The sequence below is a fragment of the Coenobita brevimanus genome, chromosome 95 (genome assembly GCF_032717465.1).
Source record: "Coenobita brevimanus isolate Jiangsu-jjx chromosome 95, ASM3271746v2, whole genome shotgun sequence".
In the NCBI taxonomy this organism is placed as follows: Eukaryota; Metazoa; Arthropoda; class Malacostraca; order Decapoda; family Coenobitidae; genus Coenobita; species Coenobita brevimanus.
In genome coordinates, this window is record NC_137048.1 from 28,575,907 (window position 1) to 28,599,029 (window position 23,123).

General features: G+C 43.3%; 1 protein-coding gene across 1 annotated transcript in view; it reads left to right on the top strand.

Moving 5' to 3' along the window:
- Positions 1–23,123, top strand: part of tyn (trynity) — a 183,569-nt gene that overhangs the window by 107,864 nt on the left and 52,582 nt on the right. The window contains exons 8-10 of the mRNA XM_080282996.1: positions 1,737–1,800; positions 7,769–7,901; positions 8,695–8,831. Of these exons, the coding sequence (XP_080139122.1) occupies positions 1,737–1,800; positions 7,769–7,901; positions 8,695–8,831 (334 nt within the window). The remainder of the gene's footprint in view (positions 1–1,736; positions 1,801–7,768; positions 7,902–8,694; positions 8,832–23,123) is intronic.

Genomic DNA, 23,123 nt, shown 5'->3' on the forward strand with positions numbered 1-23,123 from the left:
ATCTCCCTCCTTCTGTTTCCCTTCATGCCTCCCGTCTCCCCATGTTCTCTCATGCCCCCTTCCTCCTACCTTCTTCCTGTTTCTTCCTGCCTTTTCCCTTTCTCCTTCCTCTTTCCCATCTCCCTGCCTTTTCCATCCTTCCTCCCTCCCGTTTCCCCTTCCCTTTCTCTCCTCCTCCCCTCTCCCCCTCCCTGTCGCTTATCGCATCTAACTGTACTTCCGTCAGCTGTGTCTCATCCTCCCCCCCTCCCCCATGTCACCCCCACCCCATCCTCTCCCCTCTCCAAACCATCCACCGTCTCCCCTCCTCAACCTTCCACCCTCACCTCCAACCCGAACAATCTACCCTCTCCCCTCCTTCACCTCCCCAACCTCATTTTCCCCCTTTCTCATTTTCCTCCCTCACCTTAATCTCTCTCATTTGTCCTCTCTGACTTCACTCTCTTCTTTCATTTCTTTTCCCAAATTATAACCCACTCATTCCACACCCTTTCCCCTCTCTCACCTTTCTCCCGCGTCATTTCCCCTCCCTCGCCTCCTGCTCTTACCTCCCCCTTCCCCTTCCCCGGCATCCCACTGTCATCTCCCTTCTCTCCCTCTCCCACCCTTACATATTCATTCCTTCCTCAACATACCTTCTCCCTATTCACACCCTTTCCTTCACAACCCATAACTCTCTCTCTCTCTCTCTCTCTCTCTCTCTCTCTCTCTCTCTCTCTCTCTCTCTCTCCATAATTAAGGTGTCATCAAACCACCTCATTACACCTCAATCACCGAGACAACGACCCCTAACTGGCAATTTGTGTAGTCGGCCTGTCATTCCCGGCCTGCCTCCCTGTAGTCGTTATCTCCCTCTAGTTCTCTCATATTCCATTCTTATCTCCTTATCTCCATCCCTCTTCCCTCCCACCCCCCTCCCTGCTCGTTCGTGACCTCATGGCTTAATATAATTTCGTAACACTTTCGTAACGCTTCTTCCTCAGCGATTTACGTTTTCTTGGTCTCCTGGTTTAGAGGGTCGTATTCTTAGAGGCATTTGGAAATTTCGTCGTATCTTTTCCTGAGCGATTCATTCGTTCGTGGTCTCCTAGCTTAGAGGGTCGTATTCTAGGTGCGTAGGAGACTTGGAGGCACCTTTTCCTTAGCGATTTATTTTGCATATTCCATCTTAGTAATTTTTGTATGTTACTGATGCAAACAATGTCTATAAAAAATATTACAAACACATATTAATATGCAATATTCAGAATAAATAGGAAAGAAAGAGGTTTTACGGTGTCTCCAAAACCACATCACCATTTTTGGTCACCTAGAACTGCCAAGAAAATATTTATTATGGTACCTGGAGGATCATTCTTTTAAATCATGACTTTGTTTAAACACTCACTACCTTGCTTATCTACAGCATTATTATTCAGTCACTATTTTCATTATACGATTTATTGTTTTTTTTTTTCTATTAGTTCGTTTATTACTTCATACTGTGTTCGATTTTTTACTTAAGACCTTTTTTTCTGTCATTTTTTTTTTTTTTTACAGTTTTTTAGATCAACCTGAATTTTTTTTCCCCAAGCATTTCGTTTATTCATTGTTTTTTTAGACTGACTTTTACTTCAACTAGTTCCTTTATTTATTGCATATCCTTTTCTGACTTGTATTTTGTATCTATCTGTGTATTTACCACCTTGTTTCTTTAGGAGCTGTTTAGTAAAGCTTATTGTATCTCTCCCTCACAGATGTGGTCGCGGGCCGTGGTGGCGTGTGGGGTGTGTTTGGTGCTCCTGGTATCCGCCGCACATGGTGAGAATAATACCAGTACACGATTACCATTCCGGTGCTTAAGAGGGCGCCTTCATGTGGTGGCACTGTTATAACCGAACGGATCAACTGGCTGTTTATACAAGTGTCCCTTAACTCCCTCTCTATCCCGCCGAAAGGAGGGGTAGCTTCAGCATGCAGTCCACTGGGTTCACATTCAGATGAACCTGGGATTAAAATTACTGCTACCACTACATGATTAACATTCCACAGTAGCTGGTCGTTTGTATCGGTTCCACTATGTGAAAATATCCCTCCAAATCTCGTAGTGAAGAAGGTTAATTAAGGCCGTCTATCTATCTTTCTGTCTCTGTCTATATATTCCACTTCTAAAACTCTCCCTTAGTGTTGGTAAAATCGACTGGAGGCATATCTCCCATCATTCATTAATAACCCTTCCTCCCCAGCCTCCCACGCCACGCCACTCTCCGTTATACATTCCCCTCCCTGTCCCTCCACATCAGCCCCATAAGCCCTAGGATGCCATTTGTATCCTATTCTTGCTGCTACCAGACGATTTTATTCAGTTAAGCAACCCCCTAGCTAGAAAGAGGTTAATGAAGGCTATATCTAACACCTCCACTTGAAGAAAAATCATTTAAGCTGAATAAAATCGTCTGGAAATAAGAATAATAGTATAAAAAATATCATCAAAAGAGTTAATGAAGTCTATAATTCTAACCGTTCCAGATAAAAAAAAAAAATCCTAAGTTTTAAGAAATCGTCTGGAGATAGCAAGAATAAATTAAAAGAAGAAGTCACTTGTTTGAATGGATTATTATACCTACCTACCTATCTATCTATAGCCAGACACATAAATCCCGTTCATGTCGCCTCCGTGTCGCCTTGTCCCTTGCCATTTCTCTGCCCTTCCCCCAGCTCACAACCCCTTCTTTCATAAATTACTATACCAATAACGTAAGAAAGGGAAATAGTTGACAGTGGTACCGTTCCCTTTGCTAAATGAAATATATATGAATTTAGATCAGGTAAATTCAGAAGCGGAGATGAAAATTACTGTAATCATCTCAGAGACAAGAAAAATAAATTACAACAGGTGCGTCCCCTAGTTAATGACCCGTGGTTGATTAGCAAAAACGAGGTGATTTGAGGCTGCCAGTTTGACCCGGCCGTTTGTAATTAGTTCCTTTGTTCTACGACTGTGTGTAATTTGTGTGTGTGTGTGTGTGTGTGTGTGTGTGTGTGTGTGTGTGTGTGTGTGTGTGTTTTTGTCGTGGTGATTTGTTCAGCGTTTACATATCCCCTTCACTACGATGACGTCTTTTGTGTTTTTACTGTTTGTTATCTACGCTTCTTAAAGGATTAGATGATTGTTAATGTTTGGATGAATGGGAATGGCCAGATGATGGTGATGATGATAATGATGATGATGAGGAGGACGGCAATAATAGTGGTGATGATGATGATGATGATGATGATGAGGAGGAGGAGGAGGAGGAGGAGGAGGAGGAGGAGGAGGAGCAGGAGGACGGCAATAATAATGATGATGATGAGGAGGAGAAGGACGGCAATAATGATGATGATGATGATGATGATAATTGTGGTTATTATCGCAACATTTGTACATAGTTAAGATTTAATGCTCATGGAATCTGGTTTCGTAAATTCTCTCTCTCTCTCTCTCTCTCTCTCTCTCTCTCTCTCTCTCTCTTGGTCATAACATTCCTACTCGTTCTTCATGGTACACACGAATTCTGCTCCTCGTGACTCAGCGCACTTGCTTGCTCTCACTCACCTGGTCTCACCTGCTAACTCATTCACGTGTACGAGAGAGAGAGAGAGAGAGAGAGAGAGAGAGAGAGAGCGTTGAAACATTGCGACAAAAAGTAGGGGAAGAATGTTGATGAATGTTTTGATGAAGAACGGTGAGAAAAACATAGACACCCATTTCCCGGTGCCACCCCTCATAACACTGCCTCATAGAATCCCTTTATTCTTACCCTAAAATACATTCAAATACATCGTTATCTTCAAGGATATATCGTACCCAAAATTGAGGTATATCTGTACATGCTTAGCAACTACTACTGCCATGATAAACAGTCCTCCCTCATACACTCCTACATTCCTACACTCAAAATCACCTTCCTTGCTACCTGGGCGTGACTGGCCGAGGGATACGAGTCATCACAGAAGTCACCCATCCTGAACCAAATATCCTTTACGCTGCTCCTCTTCATCCTTCTAAGCGTCGCGGTCATCACTCATCCTACCCACAACATCCTGCCCTCCCTCCTTCAGTCCACAGGGTTCACGGTCACTGACCTCATCTCCCGTACATCGCCATCGTCATTGTTACCGTCATCGTCGTTATTATTTCCATCATCATCATCATCATCATAAGCATCATCATTATTATTTTCATCATCACCATCATCATCATCATCATTATTTTCATCATCACTATCATCATCATCATCATTATTTTCATCATCATCATTGTCATCATCACACTTCTCTCTTCACCATCATTATCATCATCATCATCATCATCATCATCATCATTTATCTTTAGTCCACTACAGGATAGAGACCTTTCTCTTATATACTTTACTTATCCCAAGCATATTTCTCCTTACTCCAGAAATATTAAACTTCCTACCGTAGTTTATTATCTCGTCTACCTCATCCTCTGACTCCATCTCTTGGGTGCCACGCTGTTCCTTTCATTATCTGTTCTTTATTTAGGCATCCACAACGTGTCCTGCCCAGGACATTAGGACAACACACTTCTTTAGATATCATTGGGACTCGAGGGATATGTGTGTGTGTGTGTGTGTGTGTGTGTGTGTGTGTGTGTGTGTGTGTGTGTGTGTTAAACGATGAATGTGTCCTGGAATGTTGATTAGGATAATAGACAGATGGATAGATAGAGATGAAGATAGATAGATATACTCAGGAGGCTAAATACATACACTTAAAATCAATATATATGTACAATCGTTCACAGCAGCAAGAGTGAGAGCTGGGGGTGTGCTTTGATAGATTGATAGATAGATAAATAGAAGGATAGATAGATAGAGAGATATAGGCAGACAGATGCATAGACTGATACATAGAGGGATAGAAATACAGATAGACAGATAGAAAGTATGAGACAGATAGCGATGAACAGACAGACAGACAGTAGTAGATATTCCCCAGACATGCTCGAACATATCCCCTTGAAGCTAGAATTAAACCCGCTATGAGACAGGCAATGACATGCTCCATAAATTCGACAGGGCAATCTCACCTTACCGCTTCTACATTTTCTCTCTCTCTCTCTCTCTCTCTCTCTCTCTCTCTCTCTCTCTGCGAGTAAAAAAAGTAGGAAGACAGGAAAACAGAAGAGAAATAATCTTTTAATACACTTGATTCTTAAGACAAGTATAATGCCTGTTACAGAGACCCCGTAGTTTGCTTAAAAAAAAGAAAGAAAGAAAGAAAGCTTCCCACAGTTCTTCACATACCACCACCTGAGCACTAACTCCTCCCAACTTCTTCATTGTGGTTTATAAGGACCATATCTTGAAGGAGGCTTGTGATCGTCTTGAAATTTCCTAAGATTCCGACGTACTTAGCATTTCATCTAGGCTGCCACCAAGCGATTTTATATAACTGGAAGACATGAGCAAAATTCCCCCTACGTTTCCCTGCCTTCATTGTCTCCTGCTTTTCATATTCCCCACTCCCCCTCAAGCGACAGAGACCTTCCTTCCCTCACTTAATTTTTTGGTACGTGCTTCATATTTCTATCTTATTACCAGTGCATGTAACACTTTTTATCACCTCAGTCCGCAGATAAAGTGTCCATGAACTTTTGCTCATGGCCGTACCAGTAACAGGCCAGGGGTTCCAAGTAATTTTGACAAAGATTCGTATGATATGGACGGATTTAACTTTTTTTCTGACCACCGCAAAGCAGTTTTATAAAACCGAAGGAGACTCTTGGCTTGAAAATGAAACCTAAGAAAAAAACAGGAATGTCAGAAAGTCACAGAATGAGTAAGCACGTAAGAGGAGAGAGGAAAAAGTGGGAGACGACGATGAAATAGAAAATGATGCGATGAAATGAGACAGTGAAAGCAAATTAATCAGTAAAGTAAATGAATGAGTAAGCCAGCGAGAGAAAATGAGGTTAAGCAAGTGGGCTAGAGGAGAGTTAGTGCAAGTAGACTTAAAATGAGAGAGAGAGAGAGAGAGAGAGAGAGAGAGAGAGAGAGAGAGAGAGAGAGAGAGAGAGAGAGAGAGAAGGAAGAAGCGAATGGATGAGATAGAAAAGGAAAGTGAAGGAAACAGAGCGCAAACAAGGAAGAAGGAGAAGGAATGAAGAGCACAGGAAGTTATTTAGAGGAGCAGCCGATTAGAGAGAGAGAGAGAGAGAGAGAGAGAGAGAGGGAGGGAGGGAGGGAGGGAGAGAGAGAGAGAGACAGACAGACAGACAGACAGACAGAGACAGACAGACAGAAAGACAGACAGACAGTTGAGACAAAGACAGAACAAAGGCTAAACAACAGGACCAAAAAATAGCAGTATATCTCAAGAGGCAGGAACCCCAGGAAGGCACGGCTGGGTGACTATATACCGACACGCCCCCTGACCACCCCCTTCTCCCCCCTTGCCCTCCTCTCTCCTCTCTTTCCCTCTCCCCATCCTCTCCCTCCCTTCCCCCAGCTCCTGTCGGCTCTAATAATTACCCTCTACCGGAGCGAGACGTGGCGAAAATGTGCCTTACTCTTGTCGACTTAGTTTTCTTAGCACTTCTTCGTGACTAGTTTCTGTATGCTTATGTAACTTTCATTTGGTGTTCTGTGCTATTTATGTACTAATCTCCCTCATCTAATTGCGCCTTTTGAGTTTGTTAATTAATTCTGCCTAAGATAAACTTGGATATGTGCCGTTGTTTTCTTCTCTCGTGCCTCAGTCTTGCACAGGAAGACACATTCTACCGTTCGTCTCTCCTTTTTTTTTTTTTTCTCCTTCTTCGTATAACGCAAGCCTGATTCCGGTCGTCACCCAGGATCATCTGTCTGTCTATCTGTTTGTCTGTCCCCATACTTCCTTCTAAATTAGGGCGACGCCTTAGTCCTGCACAGAAAATGGGGTGGATGGCGTAAAATTAACATTATTTATCATTATTATCTGTCAGTCGGCCAGATCTACAGTTCATCTTCTGTAAATTCATCACCACTCCTTCCTCCCACTGTTATCCCACCCCACCTTTCACGCACAGTAAAATATCTTTTTTTTTTTTTTTTTAAATGGATTCTGAGCCTTTGTTTCTCGTTTTCTGGACGGGAACTGAGAGTTTTAATTCCAGGTGCATTGTGCGTCGCTCAGGCTTGTTATGGTATCTGAGCGTAATAGAGTTTGCATAACATTTGGGGTGTGGAAAATAAGCCGTCACGGTGTGCTTGGAGGGCATTTTATGGTGTAATTCATAACAAAGCAATACCAGACTTCCTTATGAATCTGGGGCGTGGGAGAGCAAGACCGTGTAATGTTATGGCTTCTTTGAAATAGTGTTTTCTCAGGTGCATCTTGAAAATTTTTGAGTAGCAAGTTTGGATAAGGACTTCATTAATTGTTCTTTATTTCACCTTAACCCCATCGGTACAACCAATGTAATTTCCAGTAGGAATACCGAATATCAGGATTCTGTGCAGTGAGATTGAATATTTATAGTATCATACCTGTTGCTAAAAAATATATCTTTCAGTTTCTTTTTAATATGTTCGGCATCAAAACAGTCATGTGCGTAAAATTGCACTTCTTGATCATTATATTCATATATCAGTTTTCTGCATCAAAACTGTTTAAGAAGAAAGAGAATATGCATATCCATGTACCGTGTATGGGTTGTCGCGCATGTGCTTGTATGTGTTAATTTATTCAATGTGGTATCAATGTTTCCCTCAGTAAAATCATCCATCTCTCTCCCTCACAGGCAAGACGGCGTTTGAGAAGTTAACTGAGCTAGACTACCGAGGGTCCACCTACTACACCATCAGGAACCTGTCGCTGTGGGAGTGTCAAGGATGGTGCCGCGAGGAGCCTGAGTGTGCAGCTGCCTCCTTCAGGTGAGACGGTGTTCATCATTGTTCTTATTTCACTAGAGTTGCTATTTGTGAACCCCTTCCTTCACAAGAGTTGCATAGAAATAGTGGTTTTTAGTAGTAGGTGGATGTGTTTGTTATTAGGGTCTGTGAGGGTAATCCATCTTTGTGGTTAGATTCATATTCTTTAGGACCTCAAGCATCAACAGATACTCCAGCGGTATTGTATGTAATGTTAACAGTCCCTCTTGTTTCACGCTGAGATATGGCCTCAGTTTTAAACGATTCAGGTGGTCAGTCGTTGTGGAACGTTAGAAATTACAAATCGAGTATTACTACGGCCAAACAGTCACTCCCGAGGCGGGCAAAAATGTGTGGATGTAGCGAGAATTTATTGTGTTAGTGATCAGTTACAGTAAAAGAATTTAGTTTCTCCTGTTGTATTTTTTAGAATTTTAGCGTCATTGTGCATCTCAGGGGCCTAAAACAAGAATGAGTTTAATGCGTGTTTCATTTCCCACTCATCACCTCCCATAAGTCCTCACCCACTCACTAAAATTACTCTTCCACACATCTACCCATCTCATCTCTTAGTCTTAACCCCCCTCACCTATCACGTCGTCTTCCCTCATTAGCCACCCACTCATTAACTTCTCATTTCCTCAAGTTTCATCTTTCTCTTTTTCTCCCCCTTTAATCAGCTCATTTCCCCCCCTTCTTCTATTGCCTTTTATTTTCCCTCATTTCTGCTATTACTGCAGTCTACCTCTCATATCTCTCCCCGTCTCATCACTATCTCCTCTTGTCTCTCCCCCAGCTTCGTGATGAACCCCCTAGCGCCAGTTCAGGAGACATTGTGCCTGCTCCAGAACGAGACCATGGCAGGCAACCCCAGCTCACAACCCCAGCGCTCCGTCTCCCTTTACTACATGGTCAAGCTTCACATCACGACCGGTAAGTACCCCATTAGTAAGGCTGCTATTTTAGGGATATCATTGGTACATTTAGAGTTATTTGTTACCATTTAGCAGCCTTTTGTTTTTACTTGTGCTGGAGAGTGAGGCCTTCAAGTGGTGGCACCGATATGGCTGGGTGGTGGAGCTGCCCAGTTATACAAGCATCCCTCAATCACCTCCCTATCCCCCAGAAGGAGAATGGTGGACTGCAGGAAATGGTCAGCTTCAACCTGCAGTCCATCGGGTTCACGTTCAAATGAGCCTGGGATTGCAACTATTACTATCACTACTACTATTACTGCAACTACTACTGGAACTACCACTACCACTACTAACCTTCTTCACGGCTTTTTACCATTCGTTACCAATTTATCTAATTTCTAAATGATTTTCTGGAGATTCTGGTGTTCAGTGACTTATAATACCTTTCGGGATTCACCTTAGCAACCTCTGTGAATCTCTTTGTGGCAAGATTATCCCAGAGGCGTATGCAAACCGTCCGCTACAATACATACACATATACAAAGCCCGGAGTTCATTCCTTCTTGGGACATTGTGCTGAAAATCTAAAATCAACATTAAAAAATAAAAATCATCCCCTAGAAAAGAAACACAGATGGGGTCCTTTTTTTTTTTTTTTTTTTTGCTGGTATAAAATTTTGGAAAGGTTGTATCAGAGTGAGATGACTGGGAAAAGTAGACGGGGAAACAGGAGGAAAGGCAAGGTTGAGAAGTATATAAGGGAGAGTGATTTGTAATTGGAGGAGGGTGAGAATTACTTGCAGGGCCCTTTGTATATGTAGTATTTTAATGTGGCAAGAGTTTTGTTCTAGGAAATCTTGTCCTGCTAGCACTGAGTCTCGTCTAGATGGAGAAACCTGAAGTCTTTGATGCACAGGGCTCGGCTCCCTTGTTAAGCTTAAATTTCGTGACCTAACAAGCAACTCTGCCACTTGCTTGATTTGCGTCTGCCACAGGGTTTTAGTGTCCTGTACAAAAAGAAAAAAAATTATATTCCGTGGAGCAATCACACTATCTTTCCCTAAACTTACCAATTATTTGTTAAGCCCTGCACTGTTATGATTACCTTTTATTATATTTTTTTATCAGCGGACAATTTCTTCATCATTTCGTGGCATAATGGTTAAAGGAGTTTGATTTTAGCCTCTCCACTACCAGCTTCTCTCTTAATCCGAAAAAAATCGTCCAGAGGTATCTTTGGCCTGTATTCACGTCGTGTAAGGAAGCTTCCTAGCACCTCCTTCCTAGCGATTTGTTTTTGGATACAGCTGTTTAATAACCTTTTGCACGTGGGCTATGCATAGAGTGGCGGTGTTAGCGAGATTTTTAGAACGGGAAAAGGTGTTAGGGAGCTTCCTTAACCTACGAGAATACGACTCCTTAGCACAAATCCGTGTACAGAGAACAAAACTGTAATATAAAAGGCGAGATCGTAGTGAACGGGATGAAGTGAGGTGAATTATCTTTTTGTCAGTGGAGTGAATCGTACCGAGAGAAACTGCAGTGTAGAAATTGCTGTGAAGAAATTGCTCTCAAGAAAATGCTGTATAAAAGTTGCTGTGTAGAAATTGCTGTGAAGAAATTGTTGTATAGAAATTGCTGTGTAGAAATTGCTGTGAGAAATTGCTGTATAGAAATTGCCGTGTAGAAATTAACCTGAGAAAATTAGCCGGCAATTGCGAGGACTGGCGTCTCATATACTCATCCTGTTATTATTTCCAAGGGTAAAGAAAAGGAGCCGTTTTTGTTTTGTGTGTTTTTTTCAGTGCACTTTTTCCTTTTCCATTCTTGTTTGTTTTCCTTTTCATTTTTTTTTTAGCTCTGTGCCTTTTTATAGTGTTTTTTCTTTTTTTCATTTGTATTCCTTTTTTCTGTTTACTTTCTTTTTTTTTTCCAAAGCACAAGGATGGTATTACGGTTTTTATATAGCAAAGGAAATATGTCATGACACTGTCTTAGCCGGTGGATATAATCGAATAACGGAGCTATGACATTTTTCCTGGTGTATAGCATTTTTTTTTTTTCATTTTTCTCTCACTCTCTCTCTCTCTCTCTCTCTCTCTCTCTCTCTCTCTCTCTCTCAGCAAACGAGATTGATAATGCCCAAATCGACAACCTTGCGAGTCATGCAGTGGATGGGAAGGAAAACAGAAGAATTTAAGTAAGAGGAGGAGGAGGAAAAATGAGAGAGGGAAGGGGGTAGTGGTGGCACGAGATTTACTGCTTCAAATCTAGAGTTTATTTTTATTTTCGCTACCTTCAGACGATTTTATTCAGCTTAAGATAGAATTTTTCGGAGTGGAGGGGTTGGATATAGTCTTAGATAACAGAAACGTTTCCTAAATTGAAGAGAACCATCCGGTGGCAAAGAAGAAGAAGAAGAGGAAGAAGAAAATGATGATGATGACGATGAAGTTAAAGAAGAGAGAGAGAGAGAGAGAGAGAGAGAGAGAGAGAGAGAGAGAGAGAGAGAGGGGGTGGGACCAGAAATCCATGTAATCGAAATGAAGTGGTTAAAAAAAAAAAAAAAAGAGGAGGAGGAGGGGGGAGGGACTAGTGTAGAGCTGACAGGTAGCGAGATGAGTGAATAGGGGAGGGAGGGGGAGAGGGGAGCATGGAGAATCAATATGAAGCTGAAAGGGATAGGAAATAGCCACTGGGAATTGAAAGAGGGAGTGGAAAGCCGCACCAGAGTGAAGGAATGAGGGAAGAAATCACTTGGAAAAATGAGTAGATGAGGGAAATAAATCAAAATAGTGACAGAAAACGAGAGGAAGGTGATAATTAATGGAGAGAGAAGAGAAGCATGATGATAAGTAAGAGGAGAGGAAAAGAGAGAAAATGAGAGAGAAAAAAGAGGACAAGTGTAAAGAAGAAAGTAGGGAGGGCAAACTGACACAGAAAAGAGGCAGAGAACTAACGGAAGGAGAAAAGAAGCATAATAACAAGTCTGAGGATGATAAGATAGAGAAAGGAAAAAGAGTTTAAAAAAATAGAGGGAAAGGGGGTAAGGTGGAGGGCAGAGTTAAGTAATTTAAGAAAAAAGCTTGTTGACAATAATCTAGTGACACAGAAACTCGGTGAAGGTGAAACAAAGGAGGGAGAAGGCGAATAACGACACAGGTTTGAAGATGGTAAGAGAAGGGAGCAAAAAACTGGGGGAAAAAATTGTGGAGAAGAGAGTAGTAAGGTGGAAGGCAAACCAGTGGATATTTAGAAGCTCGCTGGGAAGTGGGTGGAGGTGGAGCTGGAAGGGAGGGCGGGGTGATGTGGAGGAGAGGCCGATGGAGTGTTTGTGGAAGGTCTCTGAGGAGTGTGGATGAGGCTTATGATGAGGCGAGGCTGTGAAGATAGTGGGATGATTTTCGGGGGAATGAATTAAGGATGAGCTGGGATGTATGAGATGTTTGTGGGATAGGAGGGTAGAGGTGTAAGGGAAGCTGTGAAAAGTGTGGGGAAAGGCTGTGGGATGAGAGAATAGTAGGATGGAACTTGCTGGGAGCCTTGGAGGATTAAAATAGGGATGAAATGGTATGTAGAAGAGTCTTGTGGGATGTGAGGGAGAGTATAAGTCGAGGAATTTGTGGAGAGCGTAAGATGCAAAAAGAGGCAGTGGAAAGTCTGACTTGTAAGCGAACTTTAGACTGTGAAATGTTAGGCAGAGGCTGATGTGTGTGAGGTATGAGGTAAATTTAAATTGTGGGATGTGCATATGGAGTGGGATTTGAGAAAAGTACGTGGAGAGAGTGGGAGGGATGTTTAGGCAGGTGGACTGTGGTGGTGAAACGAAGAAACGTGTGGGAGTGGTTTGTTGAAGTTGTGGGACTGACACTGGAGTGTGGGAGAGGGTTGTGGAATTGAGAGACAGAAGTGTGGTTTCGGGAGGGCTTGTGGAAGGGATTTTGGGGTAGAGGGTGGGGTTGTGGGGTATAGGGTGAGGTGTAAAGGGGACTGTGGGTGTGTGTGGTGGGGTTTGGGAGGGGGATTGTGGGTGTGTGGGGTGGGGTGTGGGAGAGGACGGCAACCTCCCTGCATTACAAGACAACTTTTGCCCCCTGAACCCCTGGCCAGCCACCACGCTCGCTAAACTCACGCACATTCCACCCTTCTTTATCAACCCTTACTTTACTAAAAATATTTAACCTTTCCAGCAGCTTCTTTTTATTTCAGACTTTATAAAAAAAAAAAACCTATTGCTTGTTGTTTTACCTCTTCACATCGAGGATCTTTTCTGTGCTGAAGAAAATCGTCTTAAGGTTGAGACAGAAATTAATGAAAATATAATAATCAAACTGAAGGGGTTAGAGGAGAGTGCGTAGCTGAATAAAATCGTCTGGTGATTGCGAAAATAGAACAGTTTACACATGAATAAAACAGAAGCAACGCATTAAGAGAATGTTAAGGTGTAATAGGCAAAATAAATCACTGGGGAACAAGTGCTAGGGAAACTACTAAGTCCACGATAATCAGGCCTGCAATTCCATCTTTACGGAAGGTCTTATTGGTAAAAATCGCCAGGTGGTAGAGAAGATAAACTAGAGAGAGAGAGAGAGAGAGAGAGAGAGAAGAATCGTCATCTGAAACCTTTCGCCCAAAACAAAGGTCCTTCATGGGTCGGAAAAAAAAACAAAAACAAAAAAACAATAGTCCCGAGGTAGCCAGAAAAAAAAAAGTCACAGAGCGATATTTATGAAAGATCCTAAGCTTTGTTCATAAGATTGTTTGTACATACGTTTGTCTTAAATGATACAGACAGCAAATACTTCACAATCAGATTAGAGTGATTATTAAAGTGAAAAAATACTAATAGAAACAAAACGATCCGTGATAAAAGTTAACTGTTAAGGAGATATTTGTAAATTGTAAATAGGTTAGAATTCTTTATTAATATGATCCTGTGTTAGACATATTCATTCCGTAAATAGATTAAAATTCTTTATAAATATAATCCCGTCGAGCTGAAAGGGTTAACCTGTACCTGGAGCTCACCTGCCTCTCTCCCACAAACACCCATTTCACTCCACCTCATCACCAGGAACACAATGCCTTACACGCGTTCATTCCAGAGTCACTTGTACTCATTTCCTCTCATTACTCATTATGGCATTGCAACTTCCACTGCTACTACTACCACCACTACTGCTGCTACTACTACTACTACTACTACTACTACTACTACAGCTACTACTTTTTTTTTTCATAATAATCACCTCCATCCATTGGTAAATTATATTGTGAAGATCAAAACCAACCTTCCTAATACAGTTCACCATTTGGAGTTGTAATGTGAAGGTTAACACTAACCCTCATATTACAATCCGCTGGCCCCAAGCACGCCAACGGCTGTGGTTACCAACCATCTACAGTACTATTACTATTATTATTATTTTTTTATTGATATTACAGTGTAAATAAAGACATTAAAATATTGGAGTCGCTGGTCTATGCGACTCTCGACCACTGTAGCTTCGTAATCCATACCCGCCAGAGAGACAGGCCTGAGGGCTGATGATCTTGTGCCTCTGAGACATAGCAGAGCAGACCTCACGAGGGAGAATGAGAGTCGACATCTCATCCAGGCCATAACAGAACTCTGCGGTTGACGTTTCTTCTCAGAAAGAACCTCTGCCAGTTTCGAATAGAATCTCACTGCCTCTGGACCCATCCCACCTGATGTCGTGAACACAAGGGGAGTGAATCGACCGTGGTCCACATGTTGGATCCTTTCTTGATAATTTCTATTTTTTTCTTGCTCATTCCTCTTGTGTGCAGCTTCGAGAGACAGTTCACGATGACATGCTGCCATGGGATCGAATATCCTGATGTCGAAGAACGCCCTCTGCCCACGTGTCCAGAAACCTCGAGCACTGACAGCTACTACTACTACTACTACTACTACTGCTGCTGCTGCTCAATATTTAGTTAGTTATTTCACCTTCAGTAGCTCTCATTCACCTTCAGAATCTCTAACCCCATCATAACGAGAGGCCTTTCATAATCGAAACACACACACACACACACACACACACACACACACACACACACACACACACACACACACACACACACACACACACACACACACACACACACACACACACACACACACACACACACACACACACACAAGAATATAAGAACGTAAGAAAAGAGAATAATTGCTAAAGGACATTTGATCCACACCAGCGACCCATTCTCAAGATGTACAGTACGAGAATAAGACAAGGATAGCAAACAAGCCGCCATTGTACTGAAGGGGTTAATTTGGCCTCTGTTTATTCACCCCCCCCCGAAAAAAAATGAATACAGGAATGTATTGGTAACTTATAGAAAATTAGACCAGTGTTTTTTTTTTTTTTTTTTTTTAGAGCGAGAGAGAGAGAGAGAGAGAGAGAGAGAGAGAGAGAGATCCTTGGCCTCAGGGGACGGACTTGAGATTTTTCCAAGTCTCAATCTTCCCCTTGAATACGACATGCAAGTTTATACCCAGATACCCAATTCTGCCTCAAGGATGTAGAGAGAAAACAGAGGAGATGATAAAGAAAGAAGAAATGAGGAGAGCGGAAATGAGAGAGCGGTGATGGGTTTTGAGAGAGCGATGAAGGAAAGAGGAAGTTCTGAGGAGAGCTTGGTAGTAAAGATCAGAGGAGTGATAAAAGAAGCGAGACTGATGCGGTATGGATGTATAGTGAGACGACGCGAGGAGGAGGAGGAGGAGGAGGAAGAGAAGGAGGAGGCAACAAAAGTGCGGGGTTGAGTGACGGGGGAAGGGGGGTAGGAAGAGGGGAGGGAAGGAGGAGGGAGGGAAGAAGGAGGGGAGGGGGGAATAAAGAGTGAGAATAAAAATTGAGAGGAAGAGAAACAAAGATTCAGATGAAGGGATGGAATGGAGAAAGGAATGAGGATATCCATACTTAGGAAGAAGGTTGGAAAAGATAAACAGTAAGCGTCTTAATTTCAAATGGAAGAAAAAATATATATATATATTTTATGTAAGGTAACAACTTAGGCCTGACTTTTACCCCCTTTACGTCCTAAATTGTTGTATCTTCAGTGTACACAAAACCTCAGTATGTCCGTCTAATGTCCTCTAGTGCTTTTTTTTTTTTTTTATGCCTCTGAAAATTTGCAGGGCACTGACTGGAACGCCGTCTAATGATGATGTCTCACCTACTCCAGTGTATTTATTTAACCTTAACCTTATCCACATGACTTTGCTTGTCTTCCCACTCACCTCTGATGTTACTCACTCATTCTTAACTCTACTACGATGACGCCTTCTATCTATTACTGTTGCCACTCAGCCATTATTTACTCAACCTTAACCTTACTCAGTGGACCTCGTGAATCTTCTTACTCACCCCTGCTGATGCTCACTCCCTCTCAACCTCCTTCACTTCGATGACTCTTTTTATATATCCTTCTTGCCACGTCAGGGTTATTTACTCACTCTTAACCTTTCATACATGACCTTGCCAGTTGTTTCAGTCTCCCCTAATGGTATACTTCTTACGATCAGACGATTTATTTATCTTGAAAGACATTCGGTAATTGGCTTCTCTCAGACTGGGTAAATTTGTCTGGTCGTAGAAAAATAACAAAAAAAAGTTTCTACTGGTTTATTGCTTTTTTTTAATGCAAAGAAGAAGGAACCAAAGGCCATTACTTACCTGACCTCTGTGTACTCAACTCTGACCCTATTTTTGCCCCTCGGGACCATGAGATCGTGCCTTGACCCCGCTCCTGGTTCATGTAAACAGGGAGTCATTTTTTGCATAAGATTTACGCGATTTTGAGAGAGAGAGAGAGAGAGAGAGAGAGAGAGAGAGAGAGAAAGGGAGAGAGAGAGAGAGAGAGAGAGAGAGAGAGAGAGAGAGATTCCGGGATTGTAATCGTATTTTTCTGCCCTTATTTACTGTTTTCTGTTTTTGCTATTTTCATTTCATTTTTTCCTCTCATTTCCGTGCACGTCCATTACCGTCCTTTCATTTCCCATCTTCATCTATTTTTCCTCACATTTTTCTTCTTTTCATACGTCTATTGTTTTTCCATTTTTTTGCTCCATCTTCGCCAACGTTAATATTTTTTCTCTCGTATTTTTCGCCTTCATGGCGGTCAGTGTTATTTTTATTTTATTTTTTGTTTCTTTTCGTACGTTTCCCGTCCCTCTCGCGGATTCCTCACTCTCCTTTTCTCTACTCTGACCTCCATCCATCTTCCCTTTCCTTTACCTGTCACGTTCTCCATCCCCCCTCTCTTCCCTCTCCTCCCCCCCCTCTATGTTCACACCCCCTTCCTCATTTCTCGCTTCCTTTCTCCCCCATCATCCTTTCCCTCCCGTCCTCCCCTTGCCTTTCCCCCCTCCCCCCTCTCCTGCCTCTCTCCTTTCCCTCCCTTCCCTCTCAACGTCCCTCCCCCTCCTTTCCCTCCCTTCCTTCTTAACGTCCCCTACCTCCTTTCCCTCCCTTCCTCTTCAACGTCCCCTCCCTCCATTCCTTCCCTTCCTTCTTAACGTCCCCACCCTCCTTTCCCTCCTTTCCTTCTCAACGTCCCCTCCCTCCTTTCCCTTCCCTTCAAACAATCTCTCCTTCCCCTTCCCTTCAGCCAAATCCTCCTTCACCTCCCCTTCCCACCAACCACCTCCTCTCCCCAACAACTACCGCCCCATTCCGCCCCACTTCTTCAACCACCCCCTCCCTCCCTCCTTTCTCTCCCTTCCCTTCAAACATCTCTCCCTCCCCCCTTCAGCCACTTCCCCTCCCTCTTTCCACATCTCGTATCTCCCTCCCCTCTTTCTCCCGCTCTTCATCTATCTTCCTTCCCCTCCCCCCTCCCTCCCCACACAAAAATGCTCTCTCTTCCCCTTCCTCTCTCTCTCTCTCTCTCTCTCTCTCTCTGCCTCTTAACATCCTCTTTTTCACCCCATTCTCCTCCTCTCTCTTTTTTGTCTCACCTCCTCTTTTCCTTTCCCTTTCTTCTCTCACATCCTCCTTTTTTCCCCCTTTTCTCGTCCTTGTTTTCCCTGTTCCTTCTTCCTCCTGTCATTCGTCCCATTTTTTCCTCTCTTCCTCTCTTCTTTCTAATTCGTTTCTCTCAGTTCCAAGCCTATGTCTTCTCTCCTTCTTTCCTTTCTCCTTCATTTCCCTCTTCCTTTCATTTCCAGTATGTCTTCCCTCTTACTTGCATCCTCTTCCTCTTGCGTACATGTCCTCCTTCCGGTTTCCTCTTTATTCTTGTTCGTCTGTACTTCTTCGTCTTTCTTGATCAACCTCTTTTGCCCGAGGACGTCTTTTATGCTTTATTCGCGCTACCACCAGACGATTTTACTGAATAAGGATCTGTAGCAGTCAAGGCTATATCTATTTACCAGTCTATCTATTTATCTATCAGTCTGTCTATATCTCTGTCCATCGATTTGTCTATCTATTTCTGTTTACATCACTATTTATCTATCTACCGATCTATCTACCTATTTCTATCTGTCTATCTGTCTATGTATCTGTCTGTACCGCATTATCTGTCTCTCTGTCTATATCAACGTCTGTGTTCATTTATGTGTCTTTCTATCTCTTCATCCATTTATTTATCTGTTTATTCATATCCATCTATATATCTATCTATAAACCCTCCAGTTTGAAAAAAGACCCCCAGCAGCTGAATGAAATCGTCTGAGAAAAGCAAAATGAAAAAAAGAAATAACGTAATTTAATGGAAAAAGCTGATCTTCCTTCCACATTTCCTTCTCTTGGGTCCTCCTGTTTCGCTCCATCTTCTCCGTTTATCTGTTTTTTTTTTCTTCCTCCCGTTGGATTTTTACGCCCTGTTTTTCGCCATTTCCACCCTTCCTTTCCCTTCTCCATCTTCCTCTTATTTTCTTCCTCTCGTTCTATCAATTTTCTTCTTTTCCTTTTTCCCATTTCCTTCCTTCTCTTCATCTTCTCCTCCTCCCCGTTCCTTCTTTTTTCTCCTTTCCCTCTCCCCATTCTTTTCCTTCTCTTCCTATTTTTCTTCTTCCCACTCCATTCCTTCTCTTTCTCTTTTCCTTCTCACTACCTCCTTTCTTTTCCCCCTCTTTCTTTCCCTTTCCGTCTTTATTTTCGTCTTACTTCTCCTACCCTCTCCCCCTCCTCCTCCTCCTCCTCCTCCTCCTCCTCCTCCTCCTCCTTCCTTTCTCTCTTAGTCATCCTCACTCTTTTCCTTCCCAATTTTTCACGCGGGCTTCTGTTTACCCATACATCTTTATCTAGTTAATGTTGAATATCTCTCAAATCTAAGACGTATTACTTAAAAATTCTGACATTGACCGAAAGCATCCTAGAGACATGAGATTCTTCCCTGGTATTCGCTCACTTCCAGCCTAATATTTGCCCTGGATGTGAGCTGGAGGGGTAGGGATGGTGGGGAGGCGTTTGGTAGTCTTGTGGGTTGCTATGTGTGTGTGTGTGTGTGTGTGTGTGTGTGTGTGTGTGTGTGTGTGTGTGTGTGTGTGTGTGTGTGTGTGTGTGTGTGTGTGTTTGATGTGTGGTGGTTGGGATGTGGTGTGGAGGTATGTGGTAGGCTGGTGGGTTGGTATGTGCATGTGTGTGTGTGAGATGTGTGGTGGTTGGGATGTGGTGTGGAGGTATGTGGTAGGCTGGTGGGTTGGTATGTGAGTGTGTGGTATATGTTTGGTGGTAGGGATGTGGTTTGAAGGTATGTGTTAGGTTGGTGGGTTGGTATGTGAGCGTGCGATGTATGTTTGGTGGTTGGGATGTGGTGTGGAGGTATGTGGTAGGCTGGTGGGTTGATTTGTGAGTGTGTGGTATATGTTCGGTGGTTGGGATGTGGTGTGGAGGTATGTGGTAGGCTTGTTGGTTGATCTGTGTGTGTGTGTGGTGGTTGGGATGGTGGTGTGGAGGCGTGTGGTTGGGGGATGGTCTCACTCCCTTATTTTGAGTAATCCGATTGGCCTAAAAAGAAATATACTCGTTATATTCGGATCCGGACTTGCAATCCTGAAACCATTTTTTCTGATTTTCTGTTAAGGTCTTTCAAATATTTCTAGAGCCCTCAAGCTGTAAAAAATAAGACGGGTAACCACCAGAAGAAGGATGCACAATCGCCAGACTCAAAAAATAAAAATCAAGAATGTGTTTTCTTTGGCTGCCATATGGTTACAGTACGGAGTGAGTAATAGATGAACGAGCCTTGTAGCCTGTTGGTCTGTAATTCGTTTGTATCATATGAGTTACGGGCACAAGCAAATATACTGCATGGATTTACATACTGTATATAATAAACAGACTTGGAAATTGTCAACGCATATGCTCAGAATCGCTGCCTCGCTAGTTCACTGATCTCTCCTATACTAAAGGTATTTTACAGGTGTACATAGGAAGTACAGATAACAGGAGGCTTATTGGACCATAAGGAGGTTACCTGTTAAGAAAAAAATAATTCTTCTAAGATCTAACCAATGTGTATGAGAAAAGGATAGGAAAGAGGAAGGTCATCCCCCACTCACCAAACAATCCGGGAAAAAGCGAGAAGAAAAAAAGATAGAAAAACAACGTGCCTATTAGAAAGAACAAACATGGAAATTTTTACTGGGCAGGCAGATGAGGAAAAACTGTCCGGAGAGAGAAAGAACTGAATGAAAAAAGTCGTCTAGTTCGTGAAGGGAATTGAAGGGGGTGGTAAGGTTCAGTGTGGTAGGAGGTGAGATCATTTAATCGTGGGGAACGTGGTATGTCAGGGGGTCGGGGAGATGTGGGATTGTGGTGTGGATGTGGTTGGGGGTCGAGGGAGTGTGCGGTCGAGGTCGAGGTGGCGGCGGCGCAGGTCATTTGAAGACCGGCACTGAATGAGATTGCGTGCTCGGGTATCTGTTGGCGTGATTACAGAGGGGATATAGCTCTTAGATGGGTGCTGGTGGAGAGGGACGCCTTCACGTGGTGGCACCGACATGAACGGGCAGGGGTCGAGGTGTGTGGTCGAGGTGAGGGTGGTGGAGTAGCAGGGCAGTTGAAGAGAGAGGCACTGACTGGTATAAAGAGAGCTAAAAATTTATACATTATTATATATTGTATTTTCTTTGTCAGATAACGAGATTCATCAGTTCATATTAATACTCACACTGTCTATAATTCCTTTGCATTTATTTAGTGGAGATATTTCGTCATTCATGTGGCTCATTTCCAGTGGCTCAGTGACAGAATAAGTACTACGGTTCTATATCATTCCCATAACACTTCTTCGTGACTACTACCGTACTCTAGTGTCCATATTTTACTACAGCTTAGCATTCAGGATGGAAGGATGGCAATTTTAGGCCAAGTTAAAGTAGAAAGAGTATAGCTGAAGAAAAAATTCACGAAGGAATGTCAGTTTTAGACCAAGTTCAGATAGAAAGAGTATAGCTGATGACACGAAATTCACAAATGGATGGGAAATTCTAGGCCAAGTTGAAGTAGGAAGAGTATAGCTGAGGATACGAAATTCCACGTATAATAACAAAGCTGGAAGAGTGAGAATTCGTATGTGGGTGGTGTTGTGTTCGTGAGGTGGGTAAATGTTTGGACAGAGCGGAGGGCGAGGAGGCCGCAAGAAAACTGGAGATGGAAGGAGTAAAAACTGTAAAAGAGAAGCTGCTGTTCATCATGTGTGTGTGTGTGTGTGTGTGTGTGTGTGTGTGTGTACCTCCAGAAATTAGGTAGCTTCATCTTTTCACTACTAGGTTGCTCTAGAATCTTGACAAAGCACAATCGCCTGGTGTTAACGTAAGTCAGATTCCTAGTTGTGCACTAGAGGAAGGAAGGGGAGACTCCAGACGGTTTGTGTATGCCGCTGATTGCTAGGATTTCCCTCAGCTAAACAAAATCATCTTGTGTTGGCTTGAATTAAATACCCAAGTACACCAATCACAGAGAAAAGGGTTGAGAGGAGGCTTTTTGTAGTGAATGGGGTCAATAATCATCCTACTTTCCTCGTTCAAAGTAATGGAAGATATATAAGTAAGATCTGATTATAGTGAAGAGGTCGTGAAAGTTTGAGAGATTCCTAGGTCACCCCTTCCCCTCTCACTCCTCCTCCTCCTCCCCTCCCCCAGACCCTCCTCACTCATACTCCCCTCCCTGTCATTCCTCTTTTACTCTCCGTTTCTCACTCCCCTTCTTCTCCCCTTCTTCCCATCCCTCTCAGCCCCTCTCCCTCACTCTCTTCCTGTTCTCTCCCTCTACCTTTCCCCTCATCCCTCCCTTCTCCCCATATTCCTCCCCCTCCCCTCCCCTCCCCTCCCCCTCCCCTTCACACCCCCTCCGCCTTGAACAGAGTGACAGCAATCCAAGGAAGTGCATGCAAGATTAATCAATTGCTAGGTCGTCGCGAAATTCCCACTGGATTTTTACGGCGAAATTATACACACGGTAATTCCTCCCTTCCGCTTCCTTTTCACCCGCAGGCCTTTCTCACAGCTCGTGGGGCCTGGTAGGGTGGTAGGGTGGGGCTAGGTAGGGATGGTTTGTGTGGGGCTAGGTAGGGGCGGTTAGGGTGGGGCTAGGTAGGGGTGGTTAAGGTGGGGCTGGGTAGGGGTGGTTAGGGTGGGGATAGACAGGAGTGGTTAGAGTCAAGCTAGGTAGGGGTGGTTAGGGTGAGGTATGTAGGTACCCTAGGTAGGGCTTGTTAGGGTGCGGATAGGGAGGGATGATTACGGTAGAGATAGGTAGGGTAGATTAGAGCGGGACTAGGTAGGGTAGATCAGGGAGAGAAAGGACAAGGATTGGGAAGGTTAGTGTGGAGGTCAAGGGTAGGACTGGGAGAGTTAGGATAGGGTAGGGCAGTCTGGTGTAGGGTATGTTGATTGGGTTAGGTTAGGCTTGGTTAGGTTAGAGTGAAGCAGGTAAATTATGGGTAGAGAAGGTCAGGGTAGGATAAGTTAGGGTGTGAAGGTCGAGGACGGAAAGGGAGGCAAGGATGGAAGAGGGTATGGATGGGGCAAGTTAAGATGCAGTAGGGCAAGGGTGGGGAAAGTTAGAGTGGGAGTGGGCAAGGCAGGACGGGGCAATGCAGAATTGAGCGTGCAAGTCAAGGAAAAGCAAAACTGACGAAGGAAGATGGTTTGGTTTAAGAAAGACTAAAAAAAGAAAGGTCATGGTAAGGCAGATCAAGGCATGGCAAGGCAAGTCATGGCCAGGAAGGTCAGAACGGGTTAAGGCAGGTCAAAACAAGTCAAACCGGAATGGTGTGGGACGAGTTAGGGCGAAGCAAGTCAAGGCGATGAAGGCAGGTTCGA